This window comes from Notolepis coatsorum, assembly GCF_963971535.1.
Source record: "Notolepis coatsorum genome assembly, chromosome: 20".
In the NCBI taxonomy this organism is placed as follows: domain Eukaryota; kingdom Metazoa; phylum Chordata; class Actinopteri; order Aulopiformes; family Paralepididae; genus Notolepis; species Notolepis coatsorum.
In genome coordinates, this window is record NC_140184.1 from 36428822 (window position 1) to 36444063 (window position 15242).

The window sequence follows — 15242 nt, forward strand, 5'->3', positions numbered from 1 at the left end:
AGAAACCTAGATAATATCTCATTTATTTAATTCGGCCTCGGTTACGATGACAATCCGACAACAACTACTTGGGTCTGTTTAGTCAATGATGTGGCATGTTGACGATCTAACTGGCGTTAACGTTACATGCAAGAATGTGTGCTTTGCCAATGCTGGGGGCCTCAAAGCAAATCGATGCGAACAAGAAAAACATGTCCACAGTAGAAATATGTGTTGAAGTTTTAGCTCTAGGGTTAGATTCCATAAATGGAGAATAAACATCTGCAGTAATCGCCAGCTCGATAGCCAACATGAACATGAGCTAGCAGCAGTGGGTCTGGCTGTAGCCCTGCCTCTTCCCCTCCCCCTCTGTTCTCTAACAACCGGAGCCCGTCTCACAGCGAGCAGCTATCAGAAGCTCAGCTGCTCTCCTCCTCCTGGTTGCTAACCAGCTCTCGTCCCGTCGCGCCCGAACTTAGTGTAGCAAGCGAGCCCCGTTAGCCGCCGATGCTAGCCAAAACACCCACCAGCGTGTCTTGTGTGTCACTTCCAGGTCATCGCCAGGCTTAACTAGCCAAAGGAGCACTTTGACTAATCAATAATATCCAAACAGCAACATTACCTTTACAGTCTAGGCTGAGCAGGCGAGAGCTAGCAGGAGGCAGCTAACTAGCTAGCTAGTCGTGTTTGCAACATGTTGGCTAGCAGCAGGACTGGGGTGAAGGTTAGCTGACCAGTTTATCAAGCTAATGGTACGTTGACGTTAGACGCAGCATTTTTACTTATAGCCGACATAATCAATTACATCAAATAACTAGACATCGACACGCAACTTAGCGAACGCTGTCCAACGTTGAAACAAAATGCAACAACCACACAAGCTAACCGAGCAGACAGATCGGTGTGAGGAGCATCTTGAATCATAGTGGTCTCTGCTGAAGTCTGCTGTTAGCGACTCTGCTCGGCTGGGAACACTAGCTAACGCTAATGACGTTAGCTAGCGAACCTTGCTGCATAGCTAATTAATTTGCAAGTTATTTCATTGGGTATTATTACACAAGTTGAAAATACACGGACATGTTAAGTTAGCTAAGACACTTGACTATGGTTAGCTGTGTTTGTCCGACAAGGTTATTATGTAGCTCGCTACAGCAGCAGACACACAGGCGATCTAACGTGAACGTTATTGTAGACTAACTGTGGTGTTAGCAGCAGCTAGCTCAGCAGCAGCAACCCCCATCACCGCTGCTGGGATAATGTTCGCTAACGTAACTTACCTCGCAACACTGCGACCAGTAACAACGTCCCGCCAAAGTCACCGAGCCGAGAATAATGAACAATTCCTCTAAAGATCACTCGATTCTATCAAAATGTGAAGTCCAGAATAAAACAAACTCAAATTGAAATGTCAAAAATGAATTACCCGTGCTAGCAAAACCGCTAACAACAATCTGTGAAGCGACGTTCCTTGAAACAGAGGCGTGGTTCTGCTGGAGGCGGGCCGGTCTCCTCCCATGCTCAATTACTATTGGACAGACATCGAGAACGAAAACAAATAGAATCTTGGTGTCTTTGGTTAACTTACTAGTCACTCCAATAGAATCTCTCTAAAAATGGTTGCACCAAGTACAAAATCCATTTGCCGTCTGACGGTTCTGACCCTAGAATCTAGATCACTGCTCCTCCTCTCTAGGTTTATGGTTTTTGCTATATTCTGTCTTTATGGCCGGCATGAGCATCTAACATTTTCAGACGGATTAACGCCTGAAATGAAAGTATTTTTCTGGTCTGCATTGATTGATTGATTGAAAAGTTTATTAACAGATTGCAGAATGGGTACAGTACAGTACAGCTCAGTACATACAATTGTTAAGGGGATGCAGACCAGAGAAAGACTTTCGTCTTGTTTACATCAGGGTCCCCCATTTTCAATTCAGCAGTTGTTTGTATTGAGCCGTACTGTACTGTACCCAATCTACAATCTGTTAATAAAGTTTTCAATCAATCAAACGTTATAATAATAATAATAATTCTTAAAACGTTGTAGTCTTCTACGTTTTTAGACAAACTTTAACTTCAGTTTAATTATACAACAAGATAAGTGGTATATGGTACCTTTTCTAACTTGACAACATAAACATTCTAAATAGGCCTCTTTATATTTCATGTTGCAATGTGTGTTAATATAGAGTTGCTGACAGGAAATAAAGCTGTTCCCCTAGCAACGGAATAGCAACAGAATACTTCTGATAACTATGAAAAACCCCTGTCCGTTTACACTTTTGCCTGTTTCTGAGTAATTGAAAGAAAGTACTTTTTTCTTTTTACAGAATTGTATTTATTCATTTAGCTAAATAAGCACAATTATTTACAAGGAAGCAAGCAAACAAACATTTGTATAGAATTATCATGTTATAATGCCATAATGTAATCTTATAATGTCAATTGATGCATTTTAACCAGGTCTGATGGGTAGAATTAGATCAATACACACACCATCACCCATAATTATCTGACTGGGTTTCTAGGGGTTCTTTTACAACTATAAATCCACACATGAGGGTACATTTGCACTCAAACCTTTTCTCAAATAGTTTAAGATAATGTTTTAGCCTGGAGTGCCAAGAGTTGCACACCAGATGTACTATTCAAAAGGCTCTACTACAATAATATAATAATACTCATATTATCATCATTATGTATCTATCTTCCACTTTACCTGACTGCAATGAAACTGCAATTTGAATTGGTGACAGGTAGTGCTGCCATGCCAGCCAGACAGAAGAATATATATTAGTGTCAGTGCAAAACATCAAGGGGACAGTTCACCCCAAAAAATAGTGCCGTCTATCACCCAGATCATTTCAGTGTGATTTGCACCACAAACCCAATACCATTCATCTCCATTGTATTGAATTGACAGCAGACATCTCTACAGCAGATATCTTAGAAACTCGACAAATCACACCAAAATAATTTGGATGGATAGATAGCACTCAGGGTAAGAGAAAACATGTGATGTTGTTGTTTGTTTTTATTTTGGGTGAACTGCCTCTTTAAGTTATACATATTGGAGACCTTTTGACAAGGTTGGCTCCTTAAAGGTAGAAGGTAGAATCTGTAATGCCACCCATCAGTGACTTCTAGGCTAAAAGAGCCTGGTTTGGTATTGCACTTTGTTTACATTTGTTGTTTTGGTCAGATGTGTAGGTTGTAGTTGAATGAGGATAGGGGAGGGGTTGCTATTGCTGGCCACACTTTAGGCCCTGCCAAGAGATGCCTCAATAAATCCACAGTATAATAAGTTACTATATAGCTATATTTATTATATTTCAGCTATATGTATTATAAATTATAACTATATAGTAACTTATTATAGTATGACGTTGTTTGTATGAGTTGTTTTTTAGATAAGTATCTCAGTACTCTCTCCCCCTCTGGATGTACTGTGCTCTATTGTATGATGTATTCTGTCTTATTTAATTTAATAATTTTTAAAAAGTCAGTCAGTCATCACTGGAATATATCTGGTTTTCTGAATTCTAATTCTTACATCAGATCGGAAAAAATAAAAAGAGAAAAAACGGTAGAATGCTGTTGTGGCTACTTTTTTATTTAAATTTTTTTTTAATCTTTTCCCCCCTCCTTTTTCCTCAGATTTTCTCCCATCCCAATGTTAGTCGTTATGCCAATTCCCAATCCCCTTCCTGGTCGCTGCGCACTTACCCCCCACAGTCGGTCTGGGAGAGTGGAGGCTACCACGTGCTTCCTCCGACACACGTCCAGCCAATCAACCGCTTCTTTTCACCTGGCAGCGCGGATTCTCACTGAGAGGGCGTAGCATGTGGAAGGATCACACTATCCCACTTAGATCCTATCCGCGCTTAGCAGGCGCCCCGACCGAACTGTAGGAGTCGCTGTTTACAACGACCCGGACCCACCCCGCCAGCTTCTCCCACCCTCTAATACTGCCAATTGTATTAGTGTGAACGGCCAGCCAAGCTGGTGACAACCCCGGAGCTGTGAGCTGGATTCGAACAGGCGAATCCAGCCGCTCCGGGGTTGGTGACGAACGCAATCTCCGTTACGCCACCTGACCGCCTTGTTGTGGCTACTTGTAATCTATTGGCTAAATCCAACCAAACCAATTCACTGCATCTCTGAAATAGCTCAAAAATGCTTTTCTATTTGTAGAATTACATTTTCAAATGCCCCAAAAATCAACTGTAGAAGTATGACATTAGTGTAATATATATGGATTATTATCATCTGCGATCATCAGTGATGGAAGATGCTTTGAAGAATCATATGAATAGCAGTCAACATCACTCCCACAGTCATGGCGGATGTCACTTTTGGAGCTAGAGGAAGGCAAAAGAGGAAAGGAAGAGGTACATTTCAGTTAAGTAGTTTATTCTGCATGTGTGTGTGTGCATGTGCGTGTGTACAAACACTTTTAAAGTAAGCACTCTTGTGATTTTACCAGCCAAACAATCAGTCCCTGTTTCAGATTGTAATTCTATATCTTTAAGAACATTTTCATAATTGAACCCTTGCACTATATTGGAATATTGTATGTATTTGCACAGTTGTGAAGTTAATCTAAAGAGTGTGAATGTGATATATCGCAAGAAACTACTCAACCTGGACTGTCTTAAACACAACACTAACTTACCATCAACATTGTTCCTCTGAAAACTTAAAATGGACTTATATGGTTCTTCCTCTGAGGTGCTCAATTATTGGTAACAAAAACATGTTATCTCATTATTGTCTATCGCGTCTCGCTCTGCCATATTGAGATAACCTCTTATCTCCACGCACCTAGCGTGCACGCAAAACAAACAAATGCACCCACTTGCACGTGACCACGCCACTCCCATGCGTCTCCCTATATGATGCCGGAAATAGTCACGCTCACCCTTCCTCATTTAGTTTCCAAAACGCGGAAGTAGCAGTGCACTTCGTGAACTGGTTGTTATAAAGCGTAAGGAGAAATTACACAATGTTGGGTATTCGCCAGAAGTTCACCAGCCCCCGGAACCTTCTCGGCACATCCTAACAGCGCAGCGGTCCTGTCCTGGGTTTTCCTCGTCTCGTGACAGCAGACCGAGGGACGTCGCGCGACGGTTAGCAGTCGAGCTAAGTCGCGCACAGGTAGGGCCTGCGCTAGCAGGCGTTGGTACTGGCATGGGTAATACTCCTCGGTGTCTCGTGAGACGACCGGGTGATGTATTGACACGGGGGGTGGGATATTTGGATGAACGTGGTCTTCATGACACACTATTTGATGTTTTTCCAAGTATCCTAGCGCGCGCAGCTAATGCTAAGATGTTTTGGGCTCCGTTCCCATGTACCCCGCAGGGGTTGTCACCACTTTTCCCTCCTCTTAACCGTTTCACTGCTGAAGGTCAATCGGTGTCTGATGTTGAGGGTTTTGCTGAGGCTTTTTTACCCTTTACACGGGTGGATGGGCTGACGACGGGGCTCAGGACAGGTGTGCCGTGCTTGGAGAAGCAGGTAGCATCGGTCCTTTGCCCCGGCATGGTTGAACAGTATCCTACCCGGAAGCCGACGCCGGAGGGTGAGTCGGCCCGGCAGGTGGCTGAGTGGGCTGATGAAGCTTATATCGCCGCAGGACGGAATTGACCAGCAACCAATAACATTGCTCAATTGGCTGCTTTTCTGTCCAAAATGGTGTCGGGTGGTGGGGCCTTAGGGCCAGCCGACGTCAAAAATATCAAACAGATTTTTGAGGTTATACAGCTTTTGACTCAGCCGCAAGCTATAACCACAGAGAGGGCTAGGATACTGTCAACTAGGCTTGGGCGGTATCATTTTATTCACACCGTCATATTTTGATGACATAATACCCCGGTATACGGTATATGACGGTATGACTTTCATTTTCATCAGCGGGGGGGGGGGGGGGCAACCCGTGTTACCATGTAAACAAATCATCGTTAGCTCTCAGTCTCAGGTAGTCAGAAGCCCGCACCGTTAGCATGTAGCCTAGCCATGGGAGACTATTTGATTCCTTAAGGACTCGAAATTGCCTGGGTTTTGGTCATATGCTCCCGAAATGCTTGCGCTGTTTGGCTACTTCTATGTGCAGTGAAAACTACTCGAATGCTTTATAACCTAGTCATTGATTTAGTTCAGGGTAATCTAAGATTAGCCGCAGAGCTAACGCTAGTTAACATGAGCTAACGCTAGCTAATCAAGCTCACAGAGAGAAATAAACAGCTGACAGCGGATAGTACAGGACGGTACAAATACAATAAAAAAGCGGGTGGGGGCTGTTGTGTAAACCTTGTACTCTTTAGTTCACATATAATAAGAGACGGATTATTTGCTTGCTCCACTAGTGCACCACAACAACACACACCAACTCTCGTCACAACGCTTTACGGTATTTTCACAGCACTGTCGCAACATTACCGTAAAACGTGAACACCGTTGTGACCCACTCGCTCCACTAGTGAGGACTGAGCACTGGTCTCGCCCTCTGCTGGCGCGTGTGTGCACTACACTCAAAACTCTGTTTCACTGTAAAAGAAACTGAAGCGCATCTGTGATTTTGATGGTGACGGACGGTATTGATTTTCAATACCGTCGGGATTTCTAAATACCCTGGTATACCGTAATACCGTCATACCGCCCAAGCCTACTGTCAACACTTGTTCACAGGCATCTTTGGTTGGAGCAATCTCCCCTTGAGGAGGAGGAGACTTCCTGGCTGGTTCCTGGCGGACCAGCGCCAGTCGGCTGCGGGTGCGCTTTGGGATTATCATCACGTATGGTTACAGGAGTGCCATATGTCGAGGTGGATGGAGAGAACGCTGAGGCGGGGGCTTGTGTTGCAGTTTGCACAACCCCACCCTCCATTTTTGGGTTTGGTACAGACCCTTTTGTCAGGGTCCGCAGCGGTGACAGCTCTGGCCGACGAGATCCAATCGCTGTTGGCGAAGCAGGCCATCGTCGTGGTCCCAAGGGAGGACGCGATGTGTGGCATTTACTCCCGGTATTTTCTGGTGCCCAAGAAATCGGGAGGTGTCACACCTATACTGGACCTGTCCGCGTTCAATCGGCTGATTGTGGCGAGACGGTTCAGAATGTTGACCGTCAAACACCTGCTAAGCGCTGTCAGAGTGGGGGACTGGTTCACCTCCATAGACCTGAAAGATGCGTACTTTCACATCCCGATCTTCCCTCCTCACAGGAAATTCCTTTGCTTCCTCTTTCAGGGCATAGCGTACGAATACCAGAGGCTGCCGTTCGGCTACTCTCTGGCCCCTCGCACATTCACCAAGTGCGTGGAGACCGCGCTGGGACCTCTGCGTCGTCAGGGGATACGAATTCTATTCTACCTCGACGACTTTCTGCTCCTCAGCCGGTCAGAGAAGATCGCCAGGTCTCATACCAGGCTGGTGGTGGAATTCCTCACCAGTCTGGGTTTTGCTGTGAACTGTGAGAAGAGTACTCCTCTTCCCAGTCAACAGGTGGAGTACTTGGGCTTGGTTCTAAGCTCAAGGCCCATGAGGGCAACCCTCTCAGAGCGGCGGCGAGAGGATATTCTCGGCGCGCTCAGGAGGTTCCGTCCTGGCAGGACGGTTACGGCACTGTCCGTGATGCGCCTGCTCGGTATGATGGCATCTGCTCAACCTGTGGTCCCTCTTGGCCTCCTCTTCATGAGGAGGATACAGAGGTGGTTTTTCAGTATGAAAATAGACCCGGTGAGAGGCAAGTGGAAGCGACTGAAGGTTCCCGTCAGTACTGGGGGATCTCGACCACTGGGGGAGGCCTGGTGCCCTCACCAGCGGGATCCCCATGGACAGCAGGCTATCACACGTCACGGTCTTCACCGACACCTCCCCCAGTCAGGTCAGTCAGAAGGACAACCCCCCTCTGGGGGTGGATGCCTTCTCGATGTATCCGTGGCCGCCCGGGATTCTGTACGCGTTCCCCTCCATACACCCGATAGCTCAGCTGTTGGAGCGGGTACGTCGGGAGCGCAGGACTTTGATCCTGATCGCGCCGGACCGGGGCATGGCTGTGTGGTTCCTGGTCCTGATCCAGCTCTTGGTAGCCCCGCCGTGGCCTGTTCCATGGTCACCGTGGGCCCTCTCTCAGGCACGCGGAACGCTGTGTCTGCTCCCTGTTCTGGGGCAGCCGTTGAAAGCTGCTGAAAGGGTGAATCTGGAGGGGATGTGTCTTAACCCTACTGTGGTTAACACCATCCGGAACGCGCGCGCTCCGTCCACTACCGCGGTTTACGCAGGTAAGTGGCGTATTTTTCAAGAGTGGTGTGAGGTTGGGGGCCTGGACCCAGTGTCCTGCCCCCTGGACTCTGTTCTTTCCTTCCTCCAGTCTATCCTGAATAGGCTGTCGGCCTCGACAGTGAGGGTATACGCCACGGCTATATCCTCTTGTCACGTGGGTTTTGAGGGCGGTACGATGTTCAGCTACCCTCTCGTGAAACGTTTCCTGCTTGGCGCTCGGCGTCTCAAGCCTGTGGAACGTTCTCTGTCTCCAAGTTGGGACCTCCAACTGGTCCTGGGCCGGTTCTCGGAGGCCCCGTTTGAGCCTCTTGAGCAGGCGCCATTGGATCGGCTGTCCTTTAAGACCGCGTTCCTTTTGGCCATCACCTCCGCTAAGAGCATGGGTGAGCTGTGTGCTCTCTCGGTGCGGCCTGAGTGCCTGTCTATTCGGACCGATAGCCGTGCAACTCTGAGGCCTAATCCAGTCTTCGTGCCAAAGAATATCCGGAGCTCTTTTCGCTCCAGGGATATTGTGGTTCAGGCATTTCATCCGCCTCCTCACGCTAGTGGGTTGGAGGCGAGCCTTCACCTGTCGTGTCCTGTACATGCACTGAGGGTTTACCTTAGTCGGACGCAGGATCTCAGGGCTTCCGATCAACTGTTTGTTTGTTACGGTGGCCCTCGCGCGGGTAAGGCGCTGTCCAAGCAGCACCTGTCACATTGGTTGTGTGAGGGCATTGCCCTTTGCTACACGTTGGCTGGACAGGTCCCCCCCGGGGGTGTCAGGGCGCACTCCACTCGTGGTGTGGCGGCCTCTGCTGCCCTGTTAGGGGGGGCCTCGGTGGAGGACATCTGCGCTGCGGCCTCCTGGTCCTCCCCGGGTCCTTTCGTTAGGTTTTACCTCATGGACATGACTGGGGGTTCTGTCTCCCAGGCGGTTCTGAGGTCTGGGACCTCTCCTGCATCCCGCCATCAGGTGGGCTAGCAGGAGTGTGTGGGTGTGGACCGCGGGGTGCTGTGTCACACGTGGTCCCGCCTGTGCTGTGCGTTCTGGGGTGCCTGGTTCTTCCTTTTTTCGCACTTTGGTGGAGTTGACTGCCTCCCCCCCTTCGTTAGGACGGGTGGGTGGACGGGACTCCCCTCCTCCCTGGCTGGGACTTACGGGCCCTCAGGGGGTGCACTTGTCGGGCCACGCATCCGCTCTGCCCCTTATCTCAATATGGCAGAGCGAGACGCGATAGCCAGTAATGAGATATAATGAAAGGTTATTCTATAACCTAGTTATATGAATACTGGCTGAGCGTCTCGCTCTTAGCGCCCTGAGGTCCCTTGGATGTTTTTCCGCTTATGGAAATCGAGCTGGGAAGGGTGAGCATGACCATTTCCGGCGTCATATAGGGAGACGCATGGGAGTGGCGTGGTCACGTGCAAGTGGGTGCATTTGTTTGTTTCGCGTGCACGCTAGGTGCATGGAGATAAGAGGTTATCTCAATATGGCAGAGCGAGACGCTCAGCCAGTATTCATATAACTAGGTTATAGAATAACCTTTCGTTTTCTTCAAAGACAATGAGGATGTTTTATATACTCAAATCTGAGCACAACGGTTGATTGGTTTGTAGATACTTTGTTCAAACTGTTAAAGGTAGAATTCATAATTCCATCAAATAGCAACCTCTAGGCAAAAGAGTCCCACTTGGTATTGTGCTTTGTTGACTTTTTTTGTTTTGGTCTGATGTGTGGGTTAGAGTTTAGTAACTTGTTATTTTACTGTGAATTTCTCCAGACCTCTCTTGGTAGAGCCTGAGGTATGGCTAGCAGTAGCAACCCCTAGGCCAGGGGTGTCAAACTCATTTTCACAGAGGGCCACATCAGCATTATGGTTGCCCTCAAAGGGCCAAAGACCGTATAAATGTTAATGTAATGTAAAATAAATGTAGCTACTCATTTACATATTGTTAAACATGTTGTTTCTGTATTTATTACTTATTCAAGTTATACATATTGCATATGCATTTGCATAGATGTAAAAATATATGTTAGCTTATGTTATTTTAACAAATAATTTTAGTTTATCAGAACCCCATATTACTCCATTAATCAATGATCAAACCATTCAAGTAAATAACAAAGAAGAAAATCATCAAATACAAGCTATGACATTAAGTTTGTTCAAAACCTTTTTGTCACAGTCAAGAGGGGCAGAACTAACAACTGAGCTGCAAAGAACACGTGGGACAGATGTAGCAGATGTTACAAAAACAAATGGCTGCACACAACCTTGCAGAGGCCATACATCCAACTAATGGAAGATAGTTTAATTAACTTTAATTAACAGATTGCAGAATGGGTACAGTACAGTACAGCTCAATACACACAATTGTTAAGGGGATGCAGACCAGAGAAAGACTTTCGACTTGTTTACATCAGGGTCCACCATTTTCAATTCGTAATGAAATTGCTATTATGTGTCTGCATGAACACAACTGTAACTGTACTCAAAAATAACAAAATAAGGGTTGTCTCAGTTCACAACTATATTGGTCAAGTTTTGGGTGGGACTTGTTTGCATCCCTACAGCTTCTTATTCAATTGAGCGAGATGCTCGGTTATGTCACACAGCCAGTTTGCATCTGACAGTTCAGACAATATTTCTTCAACCCTTTGTTACCTATTCCGCCTGGATCTTTTTTGTATTTTGGGCTGTAAAATTGTCAAAAAATATCTGAGGAGTAAGTGCTTTTGGCTTTTTTCCTTTGTTACTTCATCAATACCTCAGATGTTCAACATACATGTATGTGTAAGAATGTGTAATAACTAAGGCTGTCAAAGTTAAAGCTTTATTAACGCATTAAACCACAATTATTTTAACGCCGCTATTTTTTAACCCAAGATTAATGTTTAAAAAAAATAATTACATTTTTTACCAGAGCTCTTGGGGGCCACATTAAATGACGTGGCGGGCCACATTTGGCCCGCAGGCCATGAGTTTGACACCTATGCCCTAGGCTATCACCACTCAACTCCAACCCACACATCAGACAAAAAAAATAATAAACATCAACAAATTGCAATATCAAGAGGGGCTCAAAGCAACAAATAGGTAATGAACATACTAATCTAGAGAATGTGTGTACTCAAAGCTTTCAGTCTGGTAATGAACAAACTAATCTAGAGAATGTGTGTACTCTATGCTAATATGATATTAACCAGTACAGTAACCTCTAGCCATCCCAATAAACATCCATGAAGCACATGTCAAGAAAAGGCGGTATGTTTTTATTAGCTGAGCAGCATGCCTCTTACCATTTGAAGTGGTTGTGTTCTGGGCAACTGTAGCAGGAACGTTCAGAACAGGAGCAGCAGTAGTAGTTGTGGGAGCAGCAGGAGCAGCAGTAGTAGTTGTGGGAGCAGCAGTAGTAGTAGTTGTAGTTGTTGTAGGAGCAGCAGGAGCAGCAGTAGTATTTGTTGTTGTGGGAGCAGCAGAAGTAGTAGTTGCAGGAGCAGCAGTAGTAGTTGTTGTTGTGGGAGCAGCAGAAGTAGTAGTTGCAGGAGCAGCAGTAGTAGTTGTTGTGGGAGCAGCAGAAGTAGTAGTTGCAGGAGCAGCAGTAGTAGTTGTTGTGGAAGCAGCAGGATCAACACGAGCAGCAGGAGCAGCAGTAGTAGTTGTTATTGTGGGAGCAGCAGGAGCAGCAGTAGTAGTTGTTATTGTGGGAGCAGCAGGATCAACAGTAGTAGTTGTTATTGTGGGAGCAGCAGGAGCAGCAGTAGTAGTTGTTATTGTGGGAGCAGCAGGATCAACAGTAGTAGTTGTTGTTGTGGGAGCAGCAGGAGCAGTAGTAGTAGTTGTTGTGGGAGCATCAGGATCAGCAGTAGTAGTAGTTGTTGTGGGAGCAGCAGGATCAGCAGTAGTAGTAGTTGTTGTGGGAGCAGCAGGATCAGCAGTAGTAGTTGTTGTTGTGGGAGCAGCAGGAGCAGTAGTAGTAGTTGTTGTGGGAGCATCAGGATCAGCAGTAGTAGTTGTTGTGGGAGCAGCAGGATCAGCAGTAGTAGTTGTTGTGGGAGCAGCAGGATCAGCAGTAGTAGTAGTTGTTGTGGGAGCAGCAGGAGCAGTAGTAGTAGTTGTTGTGGGAGCATCAGGATCAGCAGTAGTAGTAGTTGTTGTGGGAGCAGCAGGATCAGCAGTAGTAGTTGTTGTGGAAGCAGCAGGATCAACAGTAGTAGTTGTTGTGGAAGCAGCAGGATCAACACGAGCAGCAGGAGCAGTAGTAGTAGTAATGGCTGTTGTTGTGGTTGGTGGAGGAGTTGTAAACACAAGGCTAATTGCACTTGAGCGGACCGTGTAGGAGCTGGTGTACATACTGTTAACCATTCCCCCGCTAGTACTGGTACGAGCACATGGATCAGGACACGTCTGAGAGGGCAGGGTGGTAACACAGAGGGTCACTGTGCACTCCATGTACATCTGCATGGTACAGGACATAACATAAAAAACATTCCATGAATGATATAATGGCACATTTCATTTGACTGTAATGACCTTTTGATGAAAAGCTGACAGAGTAAGAAATAACAAATGGACAGGGTGTAAAGTATAGCTGTAGGCAATCTGAAATATTTAGCTCTGGTGGATAAACAGTAGAAAATGTATTCTAGATTCCTTCAAAACTGCATAAATTGGGAACAAATATGAATATCTTGTATTTTTTCACCCTGTGGTTTGTATAGAGGGCACTTACAAAAAAAACAAGACAATCAGCAGGGCTACTGTCTCTTAACCTTTTACACCGTATAGTGTAAGAAAAACACTATTGTCAACTACCAGCCCTGCCATTTTCTTATGTTATACTGTACATCCCTCTCTGCTTTCACCTACTTAGATAGATTGAGAAACAGTACACAGGAGAGAGAATAAATAAAAGTGTGTGTGTGTGTGTGTGTGTGTGTGTGTGTGTGTGTGTGTGTGTGTGTGTGTGTGTGTGTGTGTGTGTGAGAGAGTGATATTGAAAAAGAACAAAACGAAATAAAAAAGTGTGAGCACAATGGGATCCAAAGGTAAACACATTCCCAAAAGAGAGGATGGCAAAAGCGAGTACAACACAAGGAGACAACTTTACTTGGAAAATTTACATGATGTGAGTAGTGTGGTAAATATTGAGTTGAATTTCATAAATAACCTTGTATACTGTTTAGCAGAAGTGGTTGCAGGGCTAAATGAGGAATGAGACGCAGGGACAGTTGGATAGATAAAGGTCACACCTAATGTGACCAGATTAGTACTGTATGGTAAAGGCCCAAAAGGTCAAAGAGTATTCACACCCCCCCACCAGAGGACATCATGCCAGCCCCCCCTCGTGAGACAAGACCCAACACAGCGACCACACGGACGGGGGCCACCAGCAGAACCCCTCTGTGCTCAGCGGGGGACCACACCGACGGGGGCCACCGACGGGCCCCCTCTGTCTCTGTCCCATCGCGTCGCCACGGCCCGGAGGTGGGGGCTGCCAGCCCCCACAGGAAAGCGCCCACAGGAGACGCATGATTGGATCAACTGTAATAGTGAACTGAATTCTATTATTGGCTAGAAATTGTAGTATATAGGAGGAGACAAATTGGTAATTCGGGAGCCCTCAGACCAGACCGACCCCAGGGGTCTGTTGGGCTCCACCGCTCCTTCCACCAGAGAGACTGTGCTGCTTTTTATGTGAGTAAATCATGGACCCATGGTTGGTTAAAATAGAATGTAAAGATACTTATCTTAGAAACCAGGCTTACTCATATAAAAAGGGGCCTACAGTAAACTATGTATGTTCAAATTATGTTAACGAGTGACTGTTTTATGTACATGTTGGGGTTTGAGATGCAAACCTTGTTGATTCCTGTACACAGCAGCCATGTTAATGTTTTCTGATAAATCCTTTGTATGTGAAAGGCAACCTTTTATTCACTCTTGGCCCTGGCTCAAATAAATCAGCTGAGTTGAACTACAGTTCTGGTTTGTCTGGCGTACACGTTTATTCCTCATCTGCTTAAGTCAGATGAGGAGATCAACAATTCTATCAAGTATGATCCCTTTCTCCTCCTTCCAGATAATCAATCTCATTTGTACTGTACTACAATAACCTCAAATTATTGTAGAAGTTCTGTGGGAATTTACCACAGAAATGGTGCCGTTCTTCCCACCCTATTGTGTCTCCCCCTGAAAAGGTGCGGTAGGGTCTTGTCATAACAAATCTGGACCTTGCTGTGTGTTGGGGACACGGGGCAAAGAGCTGGGGGGTTGCTGCGTTTGAAGTTAGAGACGAGGGGCTTGTTGTCTGAATGAAGGAGAGAGGGACAGGATGAAGGTTGGTTGTGTACGCCACTTGTTGGGACCCACGGTGAATATGGCTTTTGCATGCAGGGATGGGGGAGCAGTGACTTAGGTTAGGATGTCCGGAGGTATGAAGATCGCGCTTGTTGTGCAGTAAACATGCAAACGTGGGCTTTTTATGTTTGTGTGTTTGTTCAGACACAGGAGGCCGGTCCCGGCCTATGCGGGCCACGGGGGTTGAGTTGGGACTCGTATGGAATATACTTTATGAACTATACGGGGGGGTTGCACCAAGAAGAGACGGCATGTAATGGGATTGCGTATTGGTGGCGCACAGACTATCTGATCATGATGTAATGGTGGCGTCGCATGACGGCAGATAAAAGGCTTTTCTGGCTAGGAAGCACGGTTATATGGTGTGTACGACAGGGGCGCGTTCTGAGTATATAATTGCCCTAAAATTATTCTCAGGAAGGGGGCGCGGGTAAATTGGGGAGATTTGATTGTTCTGGAATGGAAAGAGAGCTGTGTCCGATGAGCATTATGACCCTGCTTATAGTCACAGATAAGCGGGACGGGGACCGTGAGTGAGGACAGTATGGGCATAAATGCGTCGGGCTCAATGTAAAGAAGAGCTCTGTTACTATTCAGAACTTGCAAGTCAGGTATGGTAAAGATGAGTGGAACCTGG

General features: G+C 46.2%; 2 protein-coding genes across 6 annotated transcripts in view; both read right to left on the reverse strand.

Moving 5' to 3' along the window:
- LOC311247324 (paired amphipathic helix protein Sin3a-like) overlaps positions 1-1414 on the reverse strand; it is a 45135-nt gene extending 43721 nt beyond the window's left edge. For both annotated transcript variants that reach the window (XM_084337681.1, XM_084337682.1), the window contains exon 1: positions 1257-1414. The gene's annotated coding sequence lies outside the window, so the exon portion shown is untranslated. The remainder of the gene's footprint in view (positions 1-1256) is intronic.
- Positions 1415-2952: 1538 nt separating this feature from the next.
- The window catches only part of LOC311247166 (uncharacterized protein), a 45005-nt gene continuing 32715 nt past the window's right edge, over positions 2953-15242 (reverse strand). For all 4 annotated transcript variants that reach the window (XM_084337498.1, XM_084337497.1, XM_084337495.1 and 1 more), the window contains exons 14-15: positions 11545-12703; positions 2953-4340 (exon numbers count right to left, since the gene is read on the reverse strand). In XM_084337498.1, the coding sequence (XP_084193624.1) occupies positions 4258-4340; positions 11545-12703 (1242 nt within the window). In that variant the 3' untranslated portion in view covers positions 2953-4257. The remainder of the gene's footprint in view (positions 4341-11544; positions 12704-15242) is intronic.